We start from the raw sequence: 20,370 nt of genomic DNA, 5'->3' as shown, positions 1-20,370 counted from the left end.
TTTGTATTTCCACTGTTTGTTTAAAAGCGCAAAGGTTTGCCCTTTGGCTCTGTCGATTCAGGACCGTTTTTGCGTGAACCGTCGATTTTCTGGTTTTATGTTTAAGTTAGTTACCGGCTCAGAGACAGTTCGAATGAACTACTATTCCCCTCAAAATCATATTAATGGTCGACTAAACAAATTTCGTTAAGAGTTTTCAAATTTGTGCAGACAATTTTTAAACGAAAACAAAGTTTCATCCTTGTTTGATTGTGAATTTGACTATTCCTTCAAATCTTGAGAAAATTTACCAAATAAATGCAGACATAAAATTAATGATGTAGGTAACCCCGCCTCCTATCCACAGTTGGCGATCAAAATTACCAGATAATAATTTTTTCAGGCGTGTGTTATTTGGAGATAATCTATACCTTTATTATGCTAAAGTCCGCCGGATCATCGTTTAACGTGATGTCAAGTTGTTGGAAAATTCATTGTGATGTTTCGTGCGTTACAGATGAAGACAGACAGCACATTCGGAACCAAATAAACCAAAAGGACAAGAACTAATATGACATTCCGAATCAGGCCTTTACACAGTTTCATAAATATAATATTATATTCCGAAACGCGTTTTCTCGACTTTTAAGTTGCAATGGCTCAACTAGTGTTGTATAGTTCTGATACATTTTACACAAAGCAGGCAAATTCGCAAATTTCAAGCAGGGATTTTCCTTTTATTCTAAGCCTATTCTATTCTATTCTATTCGTTACGTTATATATAACAAAACAGTGAATCCAAGGACCTTTACTAGGTACTTTGGACATGTTTTTCTGCTTAGTTGTTTTCGTGTGAAGACCCAGTGGGAGACATTTTAACTTGCTAACTGACCAATAAGAAGGAAAATGAAGAGTCAGGATCTTATGAAAAAGTATCCAACTTTGAAGCGCGACTGACAGTTTACGGATAAGAAGGTAAAAAGCCATGTAGCCCCGCAAGATGCGAGCTGAAAGAAGAGTCAGATGGGCCAGATAGGAAAATATTTGGCCCTCAGTTAGTTGCTCGCTGAATCAAGAACAGTTTGCGCTAATTCGAGGGGAGTGGGCGAAAAACTCATCAAATCACTCAACACTTGTAATAAGTGCTCTCTCCAGCTAATTCCATCATGCAAAAGCAAGAATTTCAATTGCTAAGTTGGTTTAGAGGCATACATCGTCATTTGTAGTTGTGTCATTTGTAGTTGTTCCAGTTTGCCATTTCAAAGGAAAAAACAACCGTCCTTCTCTCAAGGAAAATTGTCTTCTTTTAACTGTTTCCAAGGAAGTGAAAATCAGGTACTTCTTTCATTTTAATACTTGTATTATTTTCTACAATTTTTAAGCGTTAAAAACGAATGATTTGACATTATATTTACCCAAAATCTTTGTTCCAATCAAAGTATTTTGACCTTACAAAGACTTCGACAACACTGACTCCTGCTTATTTTCTTCCATCAAAATCGATCCTAGAAGCTTCAAATCCCTTAGGCTAAATCGCAGGAAAATCTTTTTGATAAGACAAACAAACGAAAGTAAATATGGTTGACATAAATATTCAGTTTTAGTGATGATTCATTGCTAAGGCTGGTTGAAACAGGGAAAAGAAGGTTATTCTGGAGAAATCTAAACTTCGCTAATTCTCGGACGTGTCAAAATTCTGAGCTTTTTCTTCTCTGTGTGAAAGCAAGCTGTTTTTAGGGTGAGCCGCTCGTCGCTCAGTGTAGTTATGGTTTCGTGACATGTAGAACGGGGATTAATGCATATCCGGCTTATCGCATCAGAAACTTTTCCATTTTCAGAACTAGTAGATACTAAAAACCAAGTTACATTAAGTATTAATTCCTTTTTAAAAATTTTTAAACAATTAGGGGAAATCAAGGAAACTCAGAACTTTTAGGCCGAAACGTGAGCTTGAAATGGTTGCACGTAGATATGTAAATATTCATCATTGAAAGATGCCAAATTCAAGCATCAAAGCTGCCTATTTCATTTCGAGTATTTCCTCAATTGTGTCGTCTTTGTTACCAAAATTTGGGATGATGATAGTTAGGCTGGTCTTCAATAACAATAACAATTTTTTTAATTAGAAATATAGTTGGTGAGTCCTGCCTGCCATGTCCGTTGGCAAAAACACTTTGGATGCTATTTTTAGCCTACACTTTGCCGTCATTTTATAAAGATAAAAGTCCATATGTAATGGATGTTTTCGAAGAGAGGCACATGTCAGTTCGTAAATAATAGGAGCGAACACTTGTTAGCAGTTTCTCTTTTATATGAAACGTTCGAAAGTTTTAACTCCTCAAGAAGCAATTAAGCTGTGTGGAAACTCATATTTGCCATGCTTTGAAAATAAGTGAAATTTACGCAGAAGCTACTCATCAGTGAATTAAAGTTAAAGGCAACTTTTTGAAAAAATGTTTAAACTGACCTAGGAGTACCAGCTGACCGAGTTGTCTTCTCTTCCGGGTGCAAGAGTTCCTGAACAATTCATCTTCGGTAGTAGCAACTGATATTTTGACATCCTGAGCGGAAATCATTATCAGAAGCAAATAATGACTTCTGCTCAGGGTGTAAAACTGTCAGTCATTGGCCTTGGAACAATTTCAAATTTTTTCAGGACTTTTTCTTTTCTTCTTAATAGTCAGACCACAAGATGAAAAGTGAGACTATCTCTCCGTTAAATACGAAATGAAAAATAACCTGAGAGAGTCTTCGGATTAACCACATTTATTTTATGACATCTAGGATGTAAATGCACCAGTGAGATTTCAAATAATATGGAAGTAATTCGTACAGTCTACAAGTAATTTAGGGTAAAGCGGAGTGTACTTGGACAAATTTTTAGTTTTTCGCGGTAGCAAAATTAGTCACGACACGATAGAACCTCGACCATATATCCTTCAACAGGAAGTAAGAAAAATTTTGGCCTGTATTCTCGATCATAATTGTCATTTTGAAAACTAAACAACCAGAATAATAAGTAAATTGTAAATTCAAACACGACAGACGACGGAAGACTTTAACATGCTATTCTAAGCTTCAAATCAAAGCAGGAAGTCGCAAACCAAGTGGCCATGGTTATGGAGAGCATAAGGTGAGTATTACATGTAAATATCAATTATTATGACTCACAAATTTAATGCAATGTTTGCGCTTGCCACTTGCACGTGCCTTAATGTAGCTTTTAAAACGAAGAAAACTCATGATTCCTCCTGTCTAATTTCCAAATAAAAATCCGTTTGAGAGCGGACTTTATGGCCTGCTACAATATTGTGGGTAAGTTATGTTTAGGAACAAAAATGAACATTTGTCGAGATCTAATTAATCTTTTTATAATTTTTATCGTTTGTATATGATTGTCAAAGGGTGAAAAATATGCTCACAGTTGTATTTATGCTTCTTAAAAATGAAGCCCAGTATTTCTGGATTGATTAAAAAAGGTTTGTGCGCTTCGGGAGTCGATGAAAGTAATATTACAAATGAACGAAGAAAACTTCAACAAACCAATTGTCTCAAACCCGAAAGTAGATGACGTTAACTAAGGAAGCGATACTGTCATAAAAAAAAAAAAAAAAAAAAAATTTTTTCACCAGCAAAAAGTTTCCAATAATTTTCTTTTAACGTGGATCGTTGAATGCTGTACTGTACGGGGGCTTTGGTTGGTGGTATGTAATTCGTAAATAAAAAGGGAATCTACCATAATTATTCATTACACATAATGCACGTTAGGGAAACAAAAACTCGACACGATTAAGATATGGTTATTGCTACAAATCGTGCTTTAGTTTCTTTCCAAAATCTCCTTTGCTAGATATATTCCAATTGTTTGAGGAAAACACATACTGAGAGAAAATTGGCCATACTTGTGTGGGGGAATAATGATAGCTTATAACAAGAAGGAAACATAATTACAGCTTTACCCTTGTAGTTCCGTGTTGTTGACATTATTTTGATTAGCACAAAGTGTATAACTCTTTATTATTTTTTCCTTTTTTATTTGGAATGAGAGGGAGATGGTCAGTGTAAAAACATAGGCCAAAAAAATCAATTCTGTTTGAATTTTAGGCGAAGACAAACTGATCCTCACTTGATATTTATCCGTATTGATTAGAGTTTCAAACCCACACATTGACAGGAGGATGATTGAATTGCATAAGCCAATCACAAATAGGTAAACCTTATGTAAGTCAAAAACAACTCGAGGTCATTTTTATGAAACGAAACCATCGTCATAGCAGCATTGAATATGAAAGATATAACGTTTTCAAGGACTTGCTACCCGATTCTTGTGATTCAGCGAAACAAAACAAACATTAGGCTGTTTGAACTGTTTTCAGAGTCTTAACAATCGCGAAAGAGAGAGATTTTACCTCTTAAAGAGTATGAGAACTCAACACCTCAAGTAATTACCACCTAGAATTGACAAATATTCACCGAATCATTACAGAAGGAAAAAGCAGGTGATAGTAAGGTTTAATGTTATACTTAAAATCAAGTACCTACATAGAAGAAACAGATCAATAATATTTACCCTAAGAAAATGAGCCACCATAGTGCTTTGTCAGACAATGTTATTTGTGAAAAACGCTGCACACAGTCTTTGAAAAACTGATGCACGATTATAACATCAATTTGATTTTCATTTGTTTTGTGCGAAAACCTCTCTCAGGGTTACAGTTTTAAGAAGCTTAATCTTGATATCTGCCAACAAAGAAGCACAGAAAATCAACACACAGAATTGTCTTTAAAGTCACAGAGGTGGATATTTGCATCAACCCTCGGTTGGCTTAAGCGTGTTTTGAACCAACCAATCTCGTCTTTCTAGTTCTGTTGGACCATTTTTCAAGTGATCCCATCGTCAAGAGCAAGAATGAATGAAAATGTTTGAGTAGCCATTAAGAATTCAAAGTAAGGGTATAAACAAAGCCTTCTAGGGATTTATAATAGCTGAGTTATTAGTGCGAGTTACATCTATAAATTTTAGTTTTTTTTTTTTTTTTGAGAATGGTCTTCAAGTTATCTCCGCTATTTTCCCGTGTTTCTGACGCCAATAAGAATTTGTTTAGATTAAATCTTATTCGAGCATCCCTATCGTCAAAGTGAGAAGAAAAACATCTTATCTGACTGGAGAGTCCGCTGAAAAAAATTAACTGAGCCAAAACTCATAGGAGATTGCTTTTGTCTGGATAAGCCCACCCGTGTACAGCGGTCATTATGACTAGTTTATCGTACGGTCAGGGCCACTGAATATGCATATTGCCTTAGTGTGACAAAAACTGAAACTGACCCTGTGGGTAATTTCTAATTTAGTTCCACTATATAAAATAAACCTCCACATATGAGAATTAATTCAAATAAACCTTTACACATAATACTTTCATATTGTTTGGACACCGAATCAATCATGTTTGATACTACAAAAGTCTCCTTTAATCGAATACACATGAAAAAGTAGACATAGATTACTTTAAATTCGTCGAAAAATTTTTAATGAAAAAAGGATATCACCACCGGTGCACACAAGTGTAACGATTTAGCGTGAGTTTGTTTATTTGACAATAGCTTTTCTTCAGAACATGGACTTTAAAATTTGGACTGGCTTTGGATTCGATGTCGCGCATATGAAACCGAATTTAAATCTGCGGTAAAAATTATTTGGACATTTTTCAGAATTTAAATAATGCGTTCGAATAAGAGTTCAAGGTCTTATGCCTTTAATATATTAAATCTGTGTAAAAAAAACAATGATCTAAGAAAACTAATTTCGACTATAGTCTTGAAATTTCGACTGTTAAACAAATGTTCACAAAACAAATTTTCATAAGATGTAAAGTCCATTAGTTGTGTGTGTTTAAGCCATATTCCGAGAGAACTTTCTTGCAGATAATTCTATAAGTCTGGGTATTTTGCCAATAGCAATAAACAATTAAAATATTGTGTTCTGTCTGCAGCTGTCAAAATTATTAAAAACTCTCTATCACTCTTGAGCATTTGAATAGGCTTCGTATTAATGGGATATCTCCGAAACCATTTCTCAAATAATCAAGCCTCGCTTTCCAAAAGGTGAGTGCCTTCAAAATCATATTCAAAGTGGTCTTGTTCTTGCTCATTCAAAGACAGAACTAAATTCTTGCTTGTTAATGTAGCTGTGGGAGAGAAAACACTGAAAATTTGTCGTGCTGTGTATCCTACACAATCAACAATAAGCTGTCTCTACACGTCATGTCTCGCACGCTATACGAGACATCATGATGGCGAAAATTTTCTTTTCCACTGATGCAAAAATATCATCATCTTATTGGCCCTGGCCATGCCGTATTCTTCTGTACTAACAGTTTTTGGAGAGAGTAGTTCGATGAAAAGATAAAGTCACGAGTTAAATAAAGGGCGACTCATATTCGTACAAAATACAAAATACATCATGGATATTCAGTTTGATTTCTCTTTATATGATAGTGCCTATTTTCTTTTCGCAAAATCTGGTGTTTTCGGACATAAACAGTAATCGTACTGATTATTTATCGGCAAAATGAAAAATGCTTTTAGGATTTATCAGATGGGGTGTTATAATAATCTCAAATAACAAAAATATTCTTAAAAATTCATTTATGATACAGGTCACGAATAATGAAAATCTCTGAAAGCATGCCTTATGTGATTGTTCACCAGTTGCTGCAAATCCAAAAGCGTATGTTTCAGAAGAAATTATTTCAAGAACCGGTCAGTTTTGTGAGAGAAACCCGATTGAACCGAAGCTAGTTTATTTCTAGGCATTAAGAGCATAATTATGTGCAAATGTCATTGTGAATGTCAGCTTTTGCAAAGTCCTCAGCGACAAGATTAAATATTTATTCGCCAAGAAATGTATGATATAATCCCACCATTTGATTGTTAACTTTCTTTTATGTGCAATATCATTGCAACACAAGTCAAAATACATCAGACTTCAACTGTATTTTCTTATCAAAACCGCCCGACCGGAATTCCCGTCGGAAAATTTTTTTTGGCCACTCACCTTTGGTGCCCGAGAGAGCCTCGACGTCATTCTACTGATGCCACGATAAGCCTTTCACTTTTCAAAGCTTCTGCCTGGTTTAGGAAAAATTAAATAACAAAAGGCTCTCCACTAGGGGCGTGTTTAATGGAAGGTTGCGTTAAAAAGGTTGAAAAATAGGAATTTTTTTTACAAAATATCACGGTAAATTATCGAGACCTGATGTCTTTCTTTTTACTTTCCTATGAATTAGATCGATTTGGAGGAGACAACAGTATATCAGGATTTTAAAAAGGTAATGATCAAAAGGATTCAGTGAAACACTGAGGCTGAATTTGACTGAACGAAACGCAGCTTTGAGTCACACTCGCAAACACATCTGCAACCGCGGAACTAAACCATCAACTGCTTTCTGGTAAGTAAACTTACTTTACTATGACGATTAATGATATTATTTTAGAAAACGCTCTACTAAGCTTTTAATTGAACGCTTTTATAAGATTGTCTATAACCTCCTGGCGGACTATCGATAAAAATTTTAACTTTGATGGTATATTTGATGCGTGAGCGAAGAACACGAGTCTGAGCGGGATGAAGGTCGTACCCTAAGGAGACAGGCAACGTCTCTCTTACTCCATAAATATTGGTCGCATATTCAATTGAAAATAAACGATATCAATTGAAGAAATTGACAATCTACGTCAAATAAATTTTTATTTGAATTTTAAGCACTTTGGCAAAGTGATAAGCGCCATATTATAATTTCTTCTCTGCCGTTGCAACACGAAACTGTCTAAAGGTATATGTAGCATGTTTAGAGTGAAGATATCTTTTTTAAAACCATGACATATAATGCTAATTGAACTGAGTGGAGTGCAATTTTGGTCTGAAATCATACGAGTGATTTAAAAAAACGAACGGGCGCGCAGCGTGAGTTTGATTTGAAATCACATGTACGATTTCAGATCGACCAAAACTGCTTAGCACTAAGTTCAATTATCACTTCATTGCATCCATTTTTAAACTGCAAAATTCAGTCGCTTAAATACAGGATTTTTTTGTCTGTACAAATGTTTTACTGATCTAGTACTGAGCTGTGCAAAAGCTGTCTTTTATCTTCCTCTAATTTGATTGGTTTCTTTAAACAAGCCTTGAGATTTGATTGGTTGTTGTGTTTTGGTAGTGTTCCTCATTGGCTGGGAAAAAGATGCGATTTAGAGCAAAAAATCATACGATTCGTGAATAAATCGCAACGATGAGAGCCAATCAGATTGCAAGGATCACCAGAGATTTCAAAATGGATTTAATAAATCTTGTTGTTGTTTTCATTATTTATGGTTCAAAAGGTTCATCAAACACTTTCAGTCGAACATTTTTCGGAAAGTAACTTCCAATTAAACTTTATAAGATTCCTCTTTTCAGGTTAACTCACTTTAATGCGCCTCGGAGCCTTAAAATATTTCATTTTTAGTAATACCGCAAATTGCCGCTAATGACGTTTCGACGCTCAATAGAAAACCCTTTGTGATCAGCACTTTTACATCTTGTTTCGAAGCACTCTTTCCATTCTGGTTATAAGCCCTCTCGGATGTACACCCTTCCATATATAAGCTTTCCTAAAACCCCTTACGAAGTTGTATAAGCCTAGGGCTTTTCAGAGGAAATTTAGGGTATTTCAATCACACCATATGGGCACCTGTCACCGCTAATTTACACTGTTACGCGAAGGTCGGCAGTGGACAGATAATCTTCTTTTCTCTTCTTGAGGAGAAGAATTAAGTCCGAGGATTGGCATTATTATGTTTCTTTCGACGGATTTTCAATCAAAACGAGAAAAACTGCACGAGTCATTTTCTGGGAAGCCGGGGCTGGTGAGTTCCATGTCCACCAGCAAATAATTCTCATAAAGCCTTGTTTACATCACGAGCTCGCCCGCCTCACATCAGAAAGTAACTTTTTGCGCAGGAAGACGGGCTGAATTTATTAATGATTTTTCTGAAGTTCTCCAAGTACTTATTGGAGATCATGAAAGTAACATAATGGAACATTTCCGAATTACAAAAACCGTTCGTGTCAAAAGCAGACAGTGCAAATCATTTTTTTTTGATAATGAGTTTTGTCTTCAATAATCAAAAATTTATGTTCGTGTTTAAAGTTATTACTACTGTTTCAAAACAGAGACTGGACACACGTCTGAAAAGGCCGATAAGATTAAGCGTGGGACGGTCTCCGTCTTTTTAGCTTTGGCATTCTTTCATTGCGTTGATTTAACGCGTAAATTTCAAAAACCTCTCTGTAATTCAGATGTGCATAAGATATTCATGAAATTTTTCCATGACTGCAGCTCTGCGTTACTGTTTCAAAGAAACCGAATACCATGTCCAGCGGATTTTTTCACGTCACCTGCTTACTCTACTGCATCGTCCTGACTTCTTTTACCAAATGTGACAACACTACGTCCAAAATCCCCTTATACATTGGTGGATTTTTCGGGGTAAACATTCAAGAAGGGGCTTGGAGCACAGCTGAAGTCATTCCATCTCTGGAAATGGCACTGGAGCATGTGAACAACGACCCAAGCATTTTGGTGGACTATCAGCTGAAATATGTGTGGAATGATTCTAAGGTTTGTTCAGCGTATATGACTAGTACAAAATTTAAAAATACAGTTAATATTTATCTGTTATTTTCTTGCTTCCATTGCTTAAGTGTGAAAGTGGATCCGGTATCAAAGCTATGCTTACGATGATCGACACTCCACCACACAAGATTGTTTTCCTGGGTCCCGGATGTTCTGTAGCAACAGTACCTGTTGCAGAAGCCGCTCCGTATTGGCAGGCAGTGCAGGTAAATTTCACAGTATGTGGGGTTTTTATAATGACTACGCTCAGTCTGAAGCCCGTGATTCTATTCTCTTTGGAGATTTTCAATCTCGTGGGCCTTTGGTATATTGCTTCAGCTTGCAATTTCCTTTTTAAAATTTGTCAATTTCGTCTCTGTCAGTTGTTTGACGGCAAATGACTTACAGGGATCACTTTGCCATTTGTAATCAACCAAAGGTCAAAATATTATGAATTTTACTTATTTGTGAGCTTGCAATTTAATATCATCGATAATTTGCAGTGATAGCTTTGTGATATTATTTTGTTTACTTGAACGATAAGAACTGTATGTCGTAGATAAGATTATTTTGCTACAGTTTAATGGCTTGCTTGACCTCATTGCATAACTACGTGCGTTAATTTACTCTCAGTTGCAGGTTCTTTGATTCGTTTTTCCGCATTTTTATGACATCGACGAAAAGAAATATTGTCTTTTCACTCTTCTTAGATTGGATACAGTACATCGTCGCCACAGTTCTCAGACAAGGAAAAGTTCCCTCTGTACTTTCGAACTAGTACCTCAGAAACAATGGAAAACCCGACCAGAGTAGCACTTTTAGAGCAATTCAATTGGAAAAAGGTCGCCCTACTTGTGCAAAACTTGGATATTTTTGTATGGGTAAGAGGCTCAATACTGCTAATAAGGCAGTTATTATAGTATATATAGAAAGAAAGTTTCTTTAAAGGCACTACATGAATCAGATGAACTAAATCAAGAAATACAATCAATGGACTCTGATTTCAGACAACAAAAGCAGTAACAACGACAAAATATTCCAACGAAGAGGCCATAAAAAGAAGAGAATGTTAAATACCGATGGTTTGATTTTCTTTGTTATCATTTCTATACCAATAGACAAAAGAAGACCTCATTCCATTGTTAAACAAGTCGAACATCTCCATCATTGCGACAGAAAGCTTCAAATATGATCCATCCTCATCGGTCAAGTACTTAATCAAGGTTAGATACGCACCATCCATTCAAAGTTCATAGCGCTGAGCGTAGTGTGCATTAAGTGTGTTTTCGTGGATTACCAGATCTTGCTGGTGTAACAGAGAGACAAAACGGAAAAGACCCCTGGCTGATATGATAGATACTACTATAACAGCCATTACAATAGCCGAATGTGTACAATTGAGCGTCAAATAATTATCCGAGGTTGCGTTGCTTTTCTATGAGGATAAGGAGGGTTTCTTATTCCGAATTTTAAAAGTAATTAACGCGTCATGCAAATAAAGGTTTCAGGGAAATCTTGAGGTTTTCACGAGTCACGTCTATTTTCGGAGAAAATCACGCCTCACGCTGGTTCTTAAATTCACGAATCACGCTCGCCTTTCTGTAAAAAAGTTTGGTCTTAACCACGTGTCAAGTACAAACCTTTTAGCCACCCTCTTGTTTTACTTCGATTGTGATTGGTCTAGTAAGCTGGCGCTACTTTCTCAACCAACCATAAACTAAACTAAAAGTAATCACCGTTTGGTTACCCATGTTTTTCTACGCTCCAGTCAGTTTGCTTTAACCACCTTAAGCTCTCTGTGGCTTCTTATAAAGTATTTCTTTATTGTGATTGGCCCCCGATAACTTTGGTGTTGGTTTACTTTTCTAGATTGAAATCTCTGTGGCCTATTTTTACCGCCAGATTTCTTTTTCTTGGTCCTCCTTGGAAATTTGCCTTCTCTTTAGATCAATAATAAGGGAAGAAACAAAACACTGTTTGAATAAAATTGAAATTGAAGTTCTAATGAGCGTGAGATTTTAACTCTTCGCCCAAGAGTATCATTTGGCATTTCGCTGACAAGCGGATGTTTGTGTATGTTAGTGAAGTACCTCAAAAATTCTTTCTTACAAGGATAAAGATGCAAGGATTATCATTGGACTGATGTACGAGGACATGTTCAGAAAAGCTATGTGCGCTGTGAGTGTACTGACAAATTATAACCAACAATTAAGAGAAATGAAAAAAAGGGGGTAAGTTTCTAAAGAAACTGCGGTGCTGCGTCGGTGGGCGAGTGTAACAAGGTAATTTTGTATTATCAACTGAGTTGATAACGTAAATTGGCCACCATTAGGAGTTTCAAATCTGACGTTCCGAACGTCAGCCCTTAGTTAGAGCTCGAGACGTAAGCTGTAGAAACCCTCTAAGATGGCCAATTAACATTATCTTCTCAGTTGATAAAACCAACTCTTATTGGCCATAACAAGGTAATTACGCTGTTACACTCCCTCGATGCGTGGTCAGATAAAATTTTCAATCACAGTTTCCTTGAAAAACTCCCTTAATAGCCATGAATATTAAGAGTTTTTTACCGGAAACCTCCTGCTTAAAATATGTCGTTTTTAATGCTCTGTGGCGGACAGTTTTATATCAAACTAATAATTGTATGTAGCTGGTAATCTTCACCGACTCTGGGTTTTACATTGCAAATTCAAAGTATGACGGGAGGCACTGAACACCTTTAACTGATATCCTGCTATAATCTCTATTCCTAACAGGCCTACAAAGATGGACTCTTTGGAAAGAAGTATGTTTGGATAATAGTTGGATGGTACTTGGAAGACTGGTGGACAAAAACAACAGAAGTGGGCATGGATTGCAGGGGAGAACAGCTCTTGGAGGCTGCAGCTAATTTGATTGAGACTTTTCCTCTTCAACTGAGTAGATCAACAAGACCCACGATATCGAATAGGGTAAGGTTCTAGTCGGTATTAATCGCCGGGGGTGGGGTTACATGATTTTCAGGGGGGACGGAGTGGAGATTAGTCGTTGCCCACAGAAAATAATATTACTCAACTCTCCCCTGAATAGGATGGCGGTCCCTCGCAAGGTTACCCCCTGTAGTTTATTAGTCTTCCCCGACTATGCACCAATATCCGTAAGCCAGCGCACTAATGATTAGTCCACCCACCCTCTCGTATAGTTTAAACCGGAATAGTCTCAAAAGGTAAAGACCAAGTTACTGCCTGAGCTTTTACAGAGCATATGTAAAAATCGTTTTGCTCTTCTTTACCATCCCTTTTCAGACTGCACAGCAGTTGCAAGCTGAATATGATGAAAGACGACGGCGCCTCAACTACACTTATCACATGTACGCAGGCTTCACGTATGATGCAGCATGGAGCATCGCTGTTATGTTGAACAAATCCATACCTCGGTTACGAGCAAAAAATAAAACACTGGAAACCGTCAAATATGGTGATAAAGACGTAGCTGAGATCATGACAGATATTTTGTTCCGTACAGACTTCTGGGGAATGTCAGTATGTAAAGTAGTCATTGTTTAAGCCTCAATAACACTTCACTTTTTTATGGATTTTCCTTTTCAATTTGTCGAATATACGAGAACTTAAAGAAAAAAAACAGAACAAAAGATTCGAAATGTCTCAATGAAATTCGCATACCAAAGTGAGAGGGTCGCCGGTTAGTTCGATGCCTGAAAAAGACTCCTTTTTTTGTTTACCTCAAAAAAATTGGCAAAATGGTAGAAGAAAAAGGATAAGGAAAAGGAAACTTCCAAGCCTTAAACGCGGGTTCCCTCTCTGATGGCAAACTTCATATCATTGTCATTAGCAAATCCGGTTTAAGACAAATATAATTCTGACAACTGCCCTTATTCTTAGACCGATATACTACAGCTCTTACGACAAAAACCTTGTCCTGCAATTCTTTCAGGGTCGCGTGAAGTTTGATAAAGATGGAAACAGAGACACTCTTGTAGAAATTTTTCAAAATAAACGTAAGTGAGAAATTATTGTATATTAAAAAAATTTCGCGATAAATAAGTAGAAGTAAGTACATTTCATTAGGAGTAAAATGAAACAGATTTATCCTCTATTGCCCTGAGAGCTGCCACTGAAATAAGAAGTCATTGATTTTTAAGTGTTGCTGGCGAAAGAAAACTTGGAAGAAATTGTGCAAAAGTATACCTGTAGAAGGGATTTACAAATCCCTGAATTAGGATTGCGGTCAACGCGGTAGAGTAGCACTGCATTGCATTATAGTTATGTATGTTTTGACCGGCAACTCTGTTTTCTTGATGGAAGCATTGTTTTTTTTTTTTTTCATTTCAGGTGGTAAAAAGAAAATTGTGGCCACGGTGGATTCCCTTGGTAGGAATCTAAGTCAATACAAAGATAAGTTTGAGTGGGAAGGTAAGATCGAATTTGACGGTATGGCAAAATTGCTCGACTGAAATCATGGGTTTTTACCGACATCTTAATTTCCAGCCACCATACGTTGTGATTTAGTTATGAGAGACATTGTCTTGAGGTAAAAAGACTGGAATACAATGGAATAAAATTCAGGGATCGAGTATTTTGATCAAAATTTGAATTGGGCCAACAGTAATTTTAATTGAAATATCCACTCCTTCAAGAACGGTGTACGTTAAAAATCACTCAGATTTAAGTTAAGCACAAAACACTGAAGGATAATAAAGATGAAAAGTGAAACCTTGAGCTTTCTCTTTTTTGTCGTAAGCACTGTCTCTTTTCGACGGAAATAATCAGAGGACAAATATAGACGTAGACGTGGGGGTTAGTGCGCGATAACTGTTCAGTTTTTTGTATCATGTGACGTAAAATTAGCTAATAGAAACGCGAACAAATTAATGGGTGGGTTATAACACTTGAAATTTTGTCTGTTTTCTGATCTCACCTAGCGAATGTTAGAATATTTGCTTCATTACTAAAATTTCAATTTGAAAAAGTTTCTTTCATTTTTTCCCTACAGAGGGGAAAGTTCCACTGGACGGTGTCAGAATCAATGAAAAGCAGTTTAAAGAAAGTTTCAGCTTAACGTTGATGTTCTTCCTGTTGGCATTTATTGGAGTACTGCTCTGTTTCTTTAGTTTACTTTTTAATGTCACATATCGAAAGCATCAGTAAGTAACAAACTTTGACTCATATATTAAATACCCTCAAGTTTTAAGACCAGCATTTTCAAAAGGTTCCAGTGCTTTCTGAAAGCGAAGGAACTCGTTTAAATCAGTTTTAACGCATGAAATCATCTTAAACGAGAAAGAAAGGTCCTATATTGTTACAGCAAATGAAAATAAATATTTGTAAATACTATTAAATCAAGTATACGGGAAGTAAACCCTCTCTGTATGATTATCAGAAACAAGCACAACTACTTTGAGATATGTAGTTTCTGAGTACTTCCTATTTTGGGTTTAGTGATGGTTCGTGAAGATGCCTCTTTCATGCTGTCTTTCCCTCTGAAAACGCTTTGGAAAATCAAGCAACAACCACTGGTTTTACCAAATGGCGTAAAATATAGTGCTTATTACTGCTTGTCTCTGATTTACAATCTCCCGTTTGCACAGAATTTCATTCTGTAATTGCTTCAAACTTCTTTTTCCCTATAATGCTTTTGTTTATGTACCTAGGTTCATTAAAATGTCATCTCCAAAGTTTAACGATATCACCGTCATTGGATGCCTGCTATCCTACATCGAAATGTTCTTATCAGCTTACGCTAACTCTGATTATACAGAACACGATATTTCACTCTGCTATGTAAGTATGCTCATCCCATAAATGTTAAAGGGCGCTATATAAGTAAATAAATTATTAAATTATAAATTATTATGCTTTGGAGCCTGCTCAGTTTTCCAGGTATACAGCCTTGGAACTCGAATACAAAATACTTAAAGAAGAATTAGGTTCATCAACAACTTTAATCAAGTACATAAAGCCCTTATCATATTACAGAGTACTAAGGTTATGTAAAAGCAAAATTGGTGAAAGTGTCTAAAATAAAAACGAAGGTTTAAAAGTTTCAATAATCGTTGCTGCTGAAAAATGGCCTCGAGCGAGTGCTGATCGCTGCAAGCCCGTGGGTTAAACACCAACGGTGATGGGAATTACTGGGTGAAAAACTGAGATGAAAAATATTTTTCCAATACAACACTAAGATTAATTTTTTTTCACCCTTAGATTAGAATCTGGCTGCTCTCTACCGGCTTCACTTTGGCATTTGGTGGGATTTTCGTCAAAACCTGGAGAGTTTATAAAATATTTACAAACAACCAGATGAGGAAAGAGGTAAAGAAATAACTAAAGGACAACTCGGCTCATCATCATTGTCATAGCGGTGTCATCAGTCAAGGCAATTTTTAAATAATTGTCAAAAGCGAACCAGTATTGCCTTTGATTTGCGTTAGTACGTCTGTGATTGGTTTGGAAAACTCGCGCCATCCCGATCATTTTCAAAACTTAAACCAATCGCGACTTGGTCAATTCTTTTGAGCAAAATTCTTTTAATAACAAGTGGCGCCTTGATTCCCTTGAATGCTTTACTATGCAATGCTAGCATTGCTGGTAATGTGAATACTTTTGGCAGTATAAGAGACAAATTAAACCTTGTACCGTTTATTTATTGTTAGGCACCATAACAGGAATTTGTTACTGTGCCTTGCACATGATTGTTTGTAGTCTTTTATACTAATGTAATTTTCATTATTTTCAGTATTTTGTAATTGCATGTGCGCATTGTTAACGAGTATACTGAATGCTCTTAGGCGTTATGTGGATAAATAAACTATCTTTCTATCTATCTACTTGCTTTGATATAGGGTCGCTTTGCACGCTTTTGGCCGTCTACCGCTCGGTCAATAAGAATGGGGTTCTTATTGGCTCCTTGTGACCATTTATTTGAGCTTCAATGTTATCGTACAACATCGCGCTCATCATTTAAAGCTTTTTACTGAAATGCTTTCTATTTCCTCTGTAGCTTGGAAACTTAAGTAGCACTAGCCTCTTGTTGAGGCTATGTGTTGCTTTGTTTGTAGACTTCATTTTTTTATCAACTTGGACAGCTATTGATCCAATGACCATGGAAACTGAGAAAATCGATAATAAGGTAAATATTAACGGCAACTTTCTGCTTTTGTTTACACTCTCATGGTCGTTGTTATGCTTTTAGATAACCGGCCGTGATTATATTTGATAAAGCCAAGATTTCCATTATGATCAAAAAGCTCTGTGCTATTCAAAAAAAATATTAATTAGTAATCGGTTTGAAATCTTGCAATTGTTAATCGACGCGAAACTCTTACACTCTAGGTCATTAGCAGATTTATAGCTCCAAAATAATATGACTTTCACATTTGCACACTCATCAGAAAACTTCTCTACTCTCTAATAAAGGTTCCAAATGATGACTCCGACTTCAAAGAGCAGCTTGTGATCCATCAGTGCACCTCTTCTCACTATATGACCTGGTTGATTTCAATGAGCGGGCTGAAGGGGATCATGTTGATTTTCGGTGTGTTTTTGGCCTGGGAAACAAGAAACGTGCATTATCCTTCGCTGAACGATTCCAAGAACATTGGCTTAGCAGTGTATAACGTGTTCATGTTTTCTTGCTTAGCAATTGTGGCCGAGTTCGTGGTTTTTCCTCCTCTTAAGACTCTAGTTCAAAGATCGATCGTGTTCGTGGCGACCACTTCGACAATTGCCCTGCTATTTGTACCAAAGGTCAGAAATAACTTATAGTTCTTTGTAAATAGAAATAACAGAGATTGTAAGTTTTGAGCTCGGTAAAGAAATAGAGAGAGATGTTTTTCGTCTTGTCACGAGCGTGAGACAAGGAAAATGAACTTCGTAATAGACCTTACTCTTGCTCACTGCTTGACTCTTGTGGAGTCTCTGTGGCTTAGTGGTGGAGCATCGGAGCTCGGAATCCGAAGGTCTGGGGTTCGGTTCCTCATGGAGATTCAGAATTATTTTTTTCTTTGTCTCACGCTCATGACAAGACGAAAAGCAACTTTCTCTGACTTGTAATTCCGTTACAGCAATTTTTACTCCCTCGAGACTTAATCTGACAACAAGAGATGATTAATAATGATACAGTTAACGTCGATTAGGTCACATTTACATCAGTTTACAACTAAGTCTTGAAAAACCAAAATCAAAGAAATTACAAAGTTGACATGAGCATTAACCAATGAGAACTCAAAGAAACATAATTGGAGGAATGAGATTTAATTTATTTTATAGCTTTAACGTAGGAAAATGTAACAACATGTGATGTTAGTCATTGCTGAGCGCTGTTATGGGAGCTAGAAACGAAAAATACGTTCACAATTAAAAATGTATCATTGGTCACCAGAATGGGTTCTCTCCCTTGAATTTCGCTTTTTGAATGATAGAAACATTTATTTATTCATTCATGAAATTCCATCTGACAGGTACTTTACCTGAGGAAAAATACGGCAGTTTCCACGGCCGCCGTCCTGGAGACAAACAATGTGGCATTAGAAAATCAAGGAGTGACGAATACATCGAACTCTGTAGAAAAAGCCAAATATTTAAAAACTTGTGCAAACTAATGCTACGGTAATTTCCGGAGACATAGGTTTATCGAAGCAAGCATCAAACCTAAAGGATCAAAAGCGAGTTGGAATGAAATAAGCCGACCTTTAAGAAGGCCGTTGCAGACCATTAATTATCAACCAAAGCTTTTAATCGAGTGTTCAAATGCAAAACCTAATGGAAGTTGCCTGGTTTGAGTTTATGGACCAGTTTTAGTGAAATCCTACTCGTGGAGGAATTGAACTGCAAAGTCCCACTTATAAAGCAAGTTTTATTGGATGCTAAACGGACTACCAGGTAGACACCCTATGAATTAGTTCCAGGTTAAATCTAGGCCGGATGGGAGGTTATACCCATCGCAGTTAAGCTTCGAAACTAACGGACAAGTGTGGCCGTTTGTCGCAGGGGAAGGTGAAACCATAGGTTCTAAGGCAATAGTGACGAAGCAGTCCATTTTGCTAGTACACGTTACAGATTACGCTATGAAAGAGGGAATGCTCCCAGCTCACAAAATCAAGAGAAATTGCCATTGACAAAAGACCCTTAACACACACGAGGGTGCCTGGCTAAGATATGAACATGTAGTTGCTATGGAGACATGAGACGTTCGTGCTCTAATATCATTACTTATTAAGTCGTCTAGAGATTTATAACCTTCCACCAAGAATAAGCAGACCGCCTGACTGTAATATGTCACCACAGTACAGAAAAATAAAATTGTCCTCAGGAACCCACGCAGTTGCCTAAAGTCTTATCTAGCAAGGAATCAGCAGCATAAAACCTAAATGAATTCAAGCGGATATTAAATAAATTTGACATTAACAAAATAAATTTGACATTAACAAAATAAATTTGACATTAACAAAATAAATTTTGACTCCAGTATTGTAGCCGTCATTAAACACAAGTACAACAGTTAAGAATATTATTCAAAACTAATTTAAATTTAAATCATCAAACCAAGTAGTGAAAATTTTTATAGCCTTTTATGGTTATGATTAGTTAAATGCACGACACCACCAGCTATGCTGAATATTTTATCGTGGTTGAAAAAAGTTATTCATTCATTCATGTTATTTATTTTTTGTGAAAATGAGCCGGCATCATTTTAAAATGCATATAATTAGCTATTCGAAAGTTGTGGGATCTTCACGAGCTCTTACACCACAATGGTTTTTCCACATGATCTGATTAAGGCTAACAAGCGCCATATGTAAAAATGGCGAGTTAGTGTTTCGCTTCGCTACTTACTTTTCTCTTCCTTAAGATCGATGCGAAGGAAGACAATTGGTAAAATCTGCCGAAAAGTTAAGGAAACGACGACGGGGTTCATTGAGCCGAAATCGTTATTTAAAGATAAAACTTGTCAACCAGAAAGCAGATGGTTCTCGTGTGCCGCCCACATAAGTAATTGAGTCTCAGTGATCGAGGTATTTTCCAAAAGGTTCTCGGTGGTACTGGCAAAACTGACAGCTTTATCCTGGAATCAAACTGTGCTAACAAGCTATCTGCTTTAAGCTTGGTGGTACACAAGTCGATATAAGATAAAAAAATACAATAATTTCCTTTTCTTATTTATATGACAACACTGTTTGGGGGTTAAAGGTCTTTCTGATGTAAATATGGAAGCGATCCTCGCAGTCATGAACAATACTTAAGTGGTAGTGAAAATAAGTAGTGTTAATAACTGCGAGGATCGCTTCCATATTTGTTTCTTCTACCGCAGTTCACATATATGATTTTCATATATTTACAGTCATTACATTAAAATACAGATATATTCAGACAATGTGCTGAAACTGATTGGGGCTGACAATATTCTTCAAGGTAATGTTCACAGTTTTCTTTTCTTTCCTTTCAATACCGGCTTCTAGTTGGCTATGAAATATTTGACCATTACTTTGTAACATAAAGCTATGGAGCTAATCCATATCCAGTTACTCCAGAGTTAATCAATATACATTATCAAACAAGAAAGAGCCACTTTCTTAAACTTGTAGGCGTACAGCGAAAGCCAGGGCCAACGGCTCAATGTGTTATTGCTCTGTCGTTTTCGCTTGAGGGAACAAATTAAAGTGCGCTGTAAGTGCCACGACTTTAGGCGCCACGACTTTAGCATTTCAAGTATCGTGCAGTCAAAGCTATATATACCAAAACAA

The 20,370-nt window shown here is 36.6% G+C and overlaps 1 protein-coding gene across 3 annotated transcripts; it reads left to right on the top strand.

The window, feature by feature from the left end:
* The first annotated feature begins 1,236 nt into the window (after positions 1 to 1,236).
* On the top strand, positions 1,237 to 19,064 carry LOC131793696 (gamma-aminobutyric acid type B receptor subunit 2). Of its 3 annotated transcripts, none has more exons than XM_059111159.2 (17): positions 1,237 to 1,314; positions 7,266 to 7,427; positions 9,357 to 9,638; positions 9,722 to 9,859; positions 10,343 to 10,513; positions 10,751 to 10,855; positions 11,745 to 11,810; positions 12,389 to 12,583; positions 12,917 to 13,153; positions 13,566 to 13,629; positions 13,964 to 14,044; positions 14,625 to 14,775; positions 15,283 to 15,412; positions 15,833 to 15,940; positions 16,629 to 16,757; positions 17,045 to 17,374; positions 18,088 to 19,064. In XM_059111159.2, exons 3-17 carry the CDS (start codon positions 9,390 to 9,392, stop codon positions 18,226 to 18,228), a joined length of 2,295 nt encoding a protein of 764 aa, XP_058967142.2. In that variant the 5' UTR covers positions 1,237 to 1,314; positions 7,266 to 7,427; positions 9,357 to 9,389; the 3' UTR covers positions 18,229 to 19,064. The 3 variants fall into 3 exon arrangements, with proteins under 3 accessions (XP_058967142.2, XP_058967141.2, XP_058967143.2); XM_059111158.2 differs by lacking the exon at positions 1,237 to 1,314 and adding an exon at positions 4,174 to 4,478; XM_059111160.2 differs by lacking the exon at positions 1,237 to 1,314 and adding an exon at positions 7,132 to 7,180.
* The last annotated feature ends 1,306 nt before the right edge of the window (positions 19,065 to 20,370 follow it).

The sequence above is a fragment of the Pocillopora verrucosa genome, chromosome 9, assembly GCF_036669915.1.
Source record: "Pocillopora verrucosa isolate sample1 chromosome 9, ASM3666991v2, whole genome shotgun sequence".
Lineage (NCBI taxonomy): Eukaryota > Metazoa > Cnidaria > Anthozoa > Scleractinia > Pocilloporidae > Pocillopora > Pocillopora verrucosa.
The sequence above is the reverse complement of the archived record's forward strand: the minus strand, read 5'-3'. Positions and strand labels throughout refer to the sequence as shown.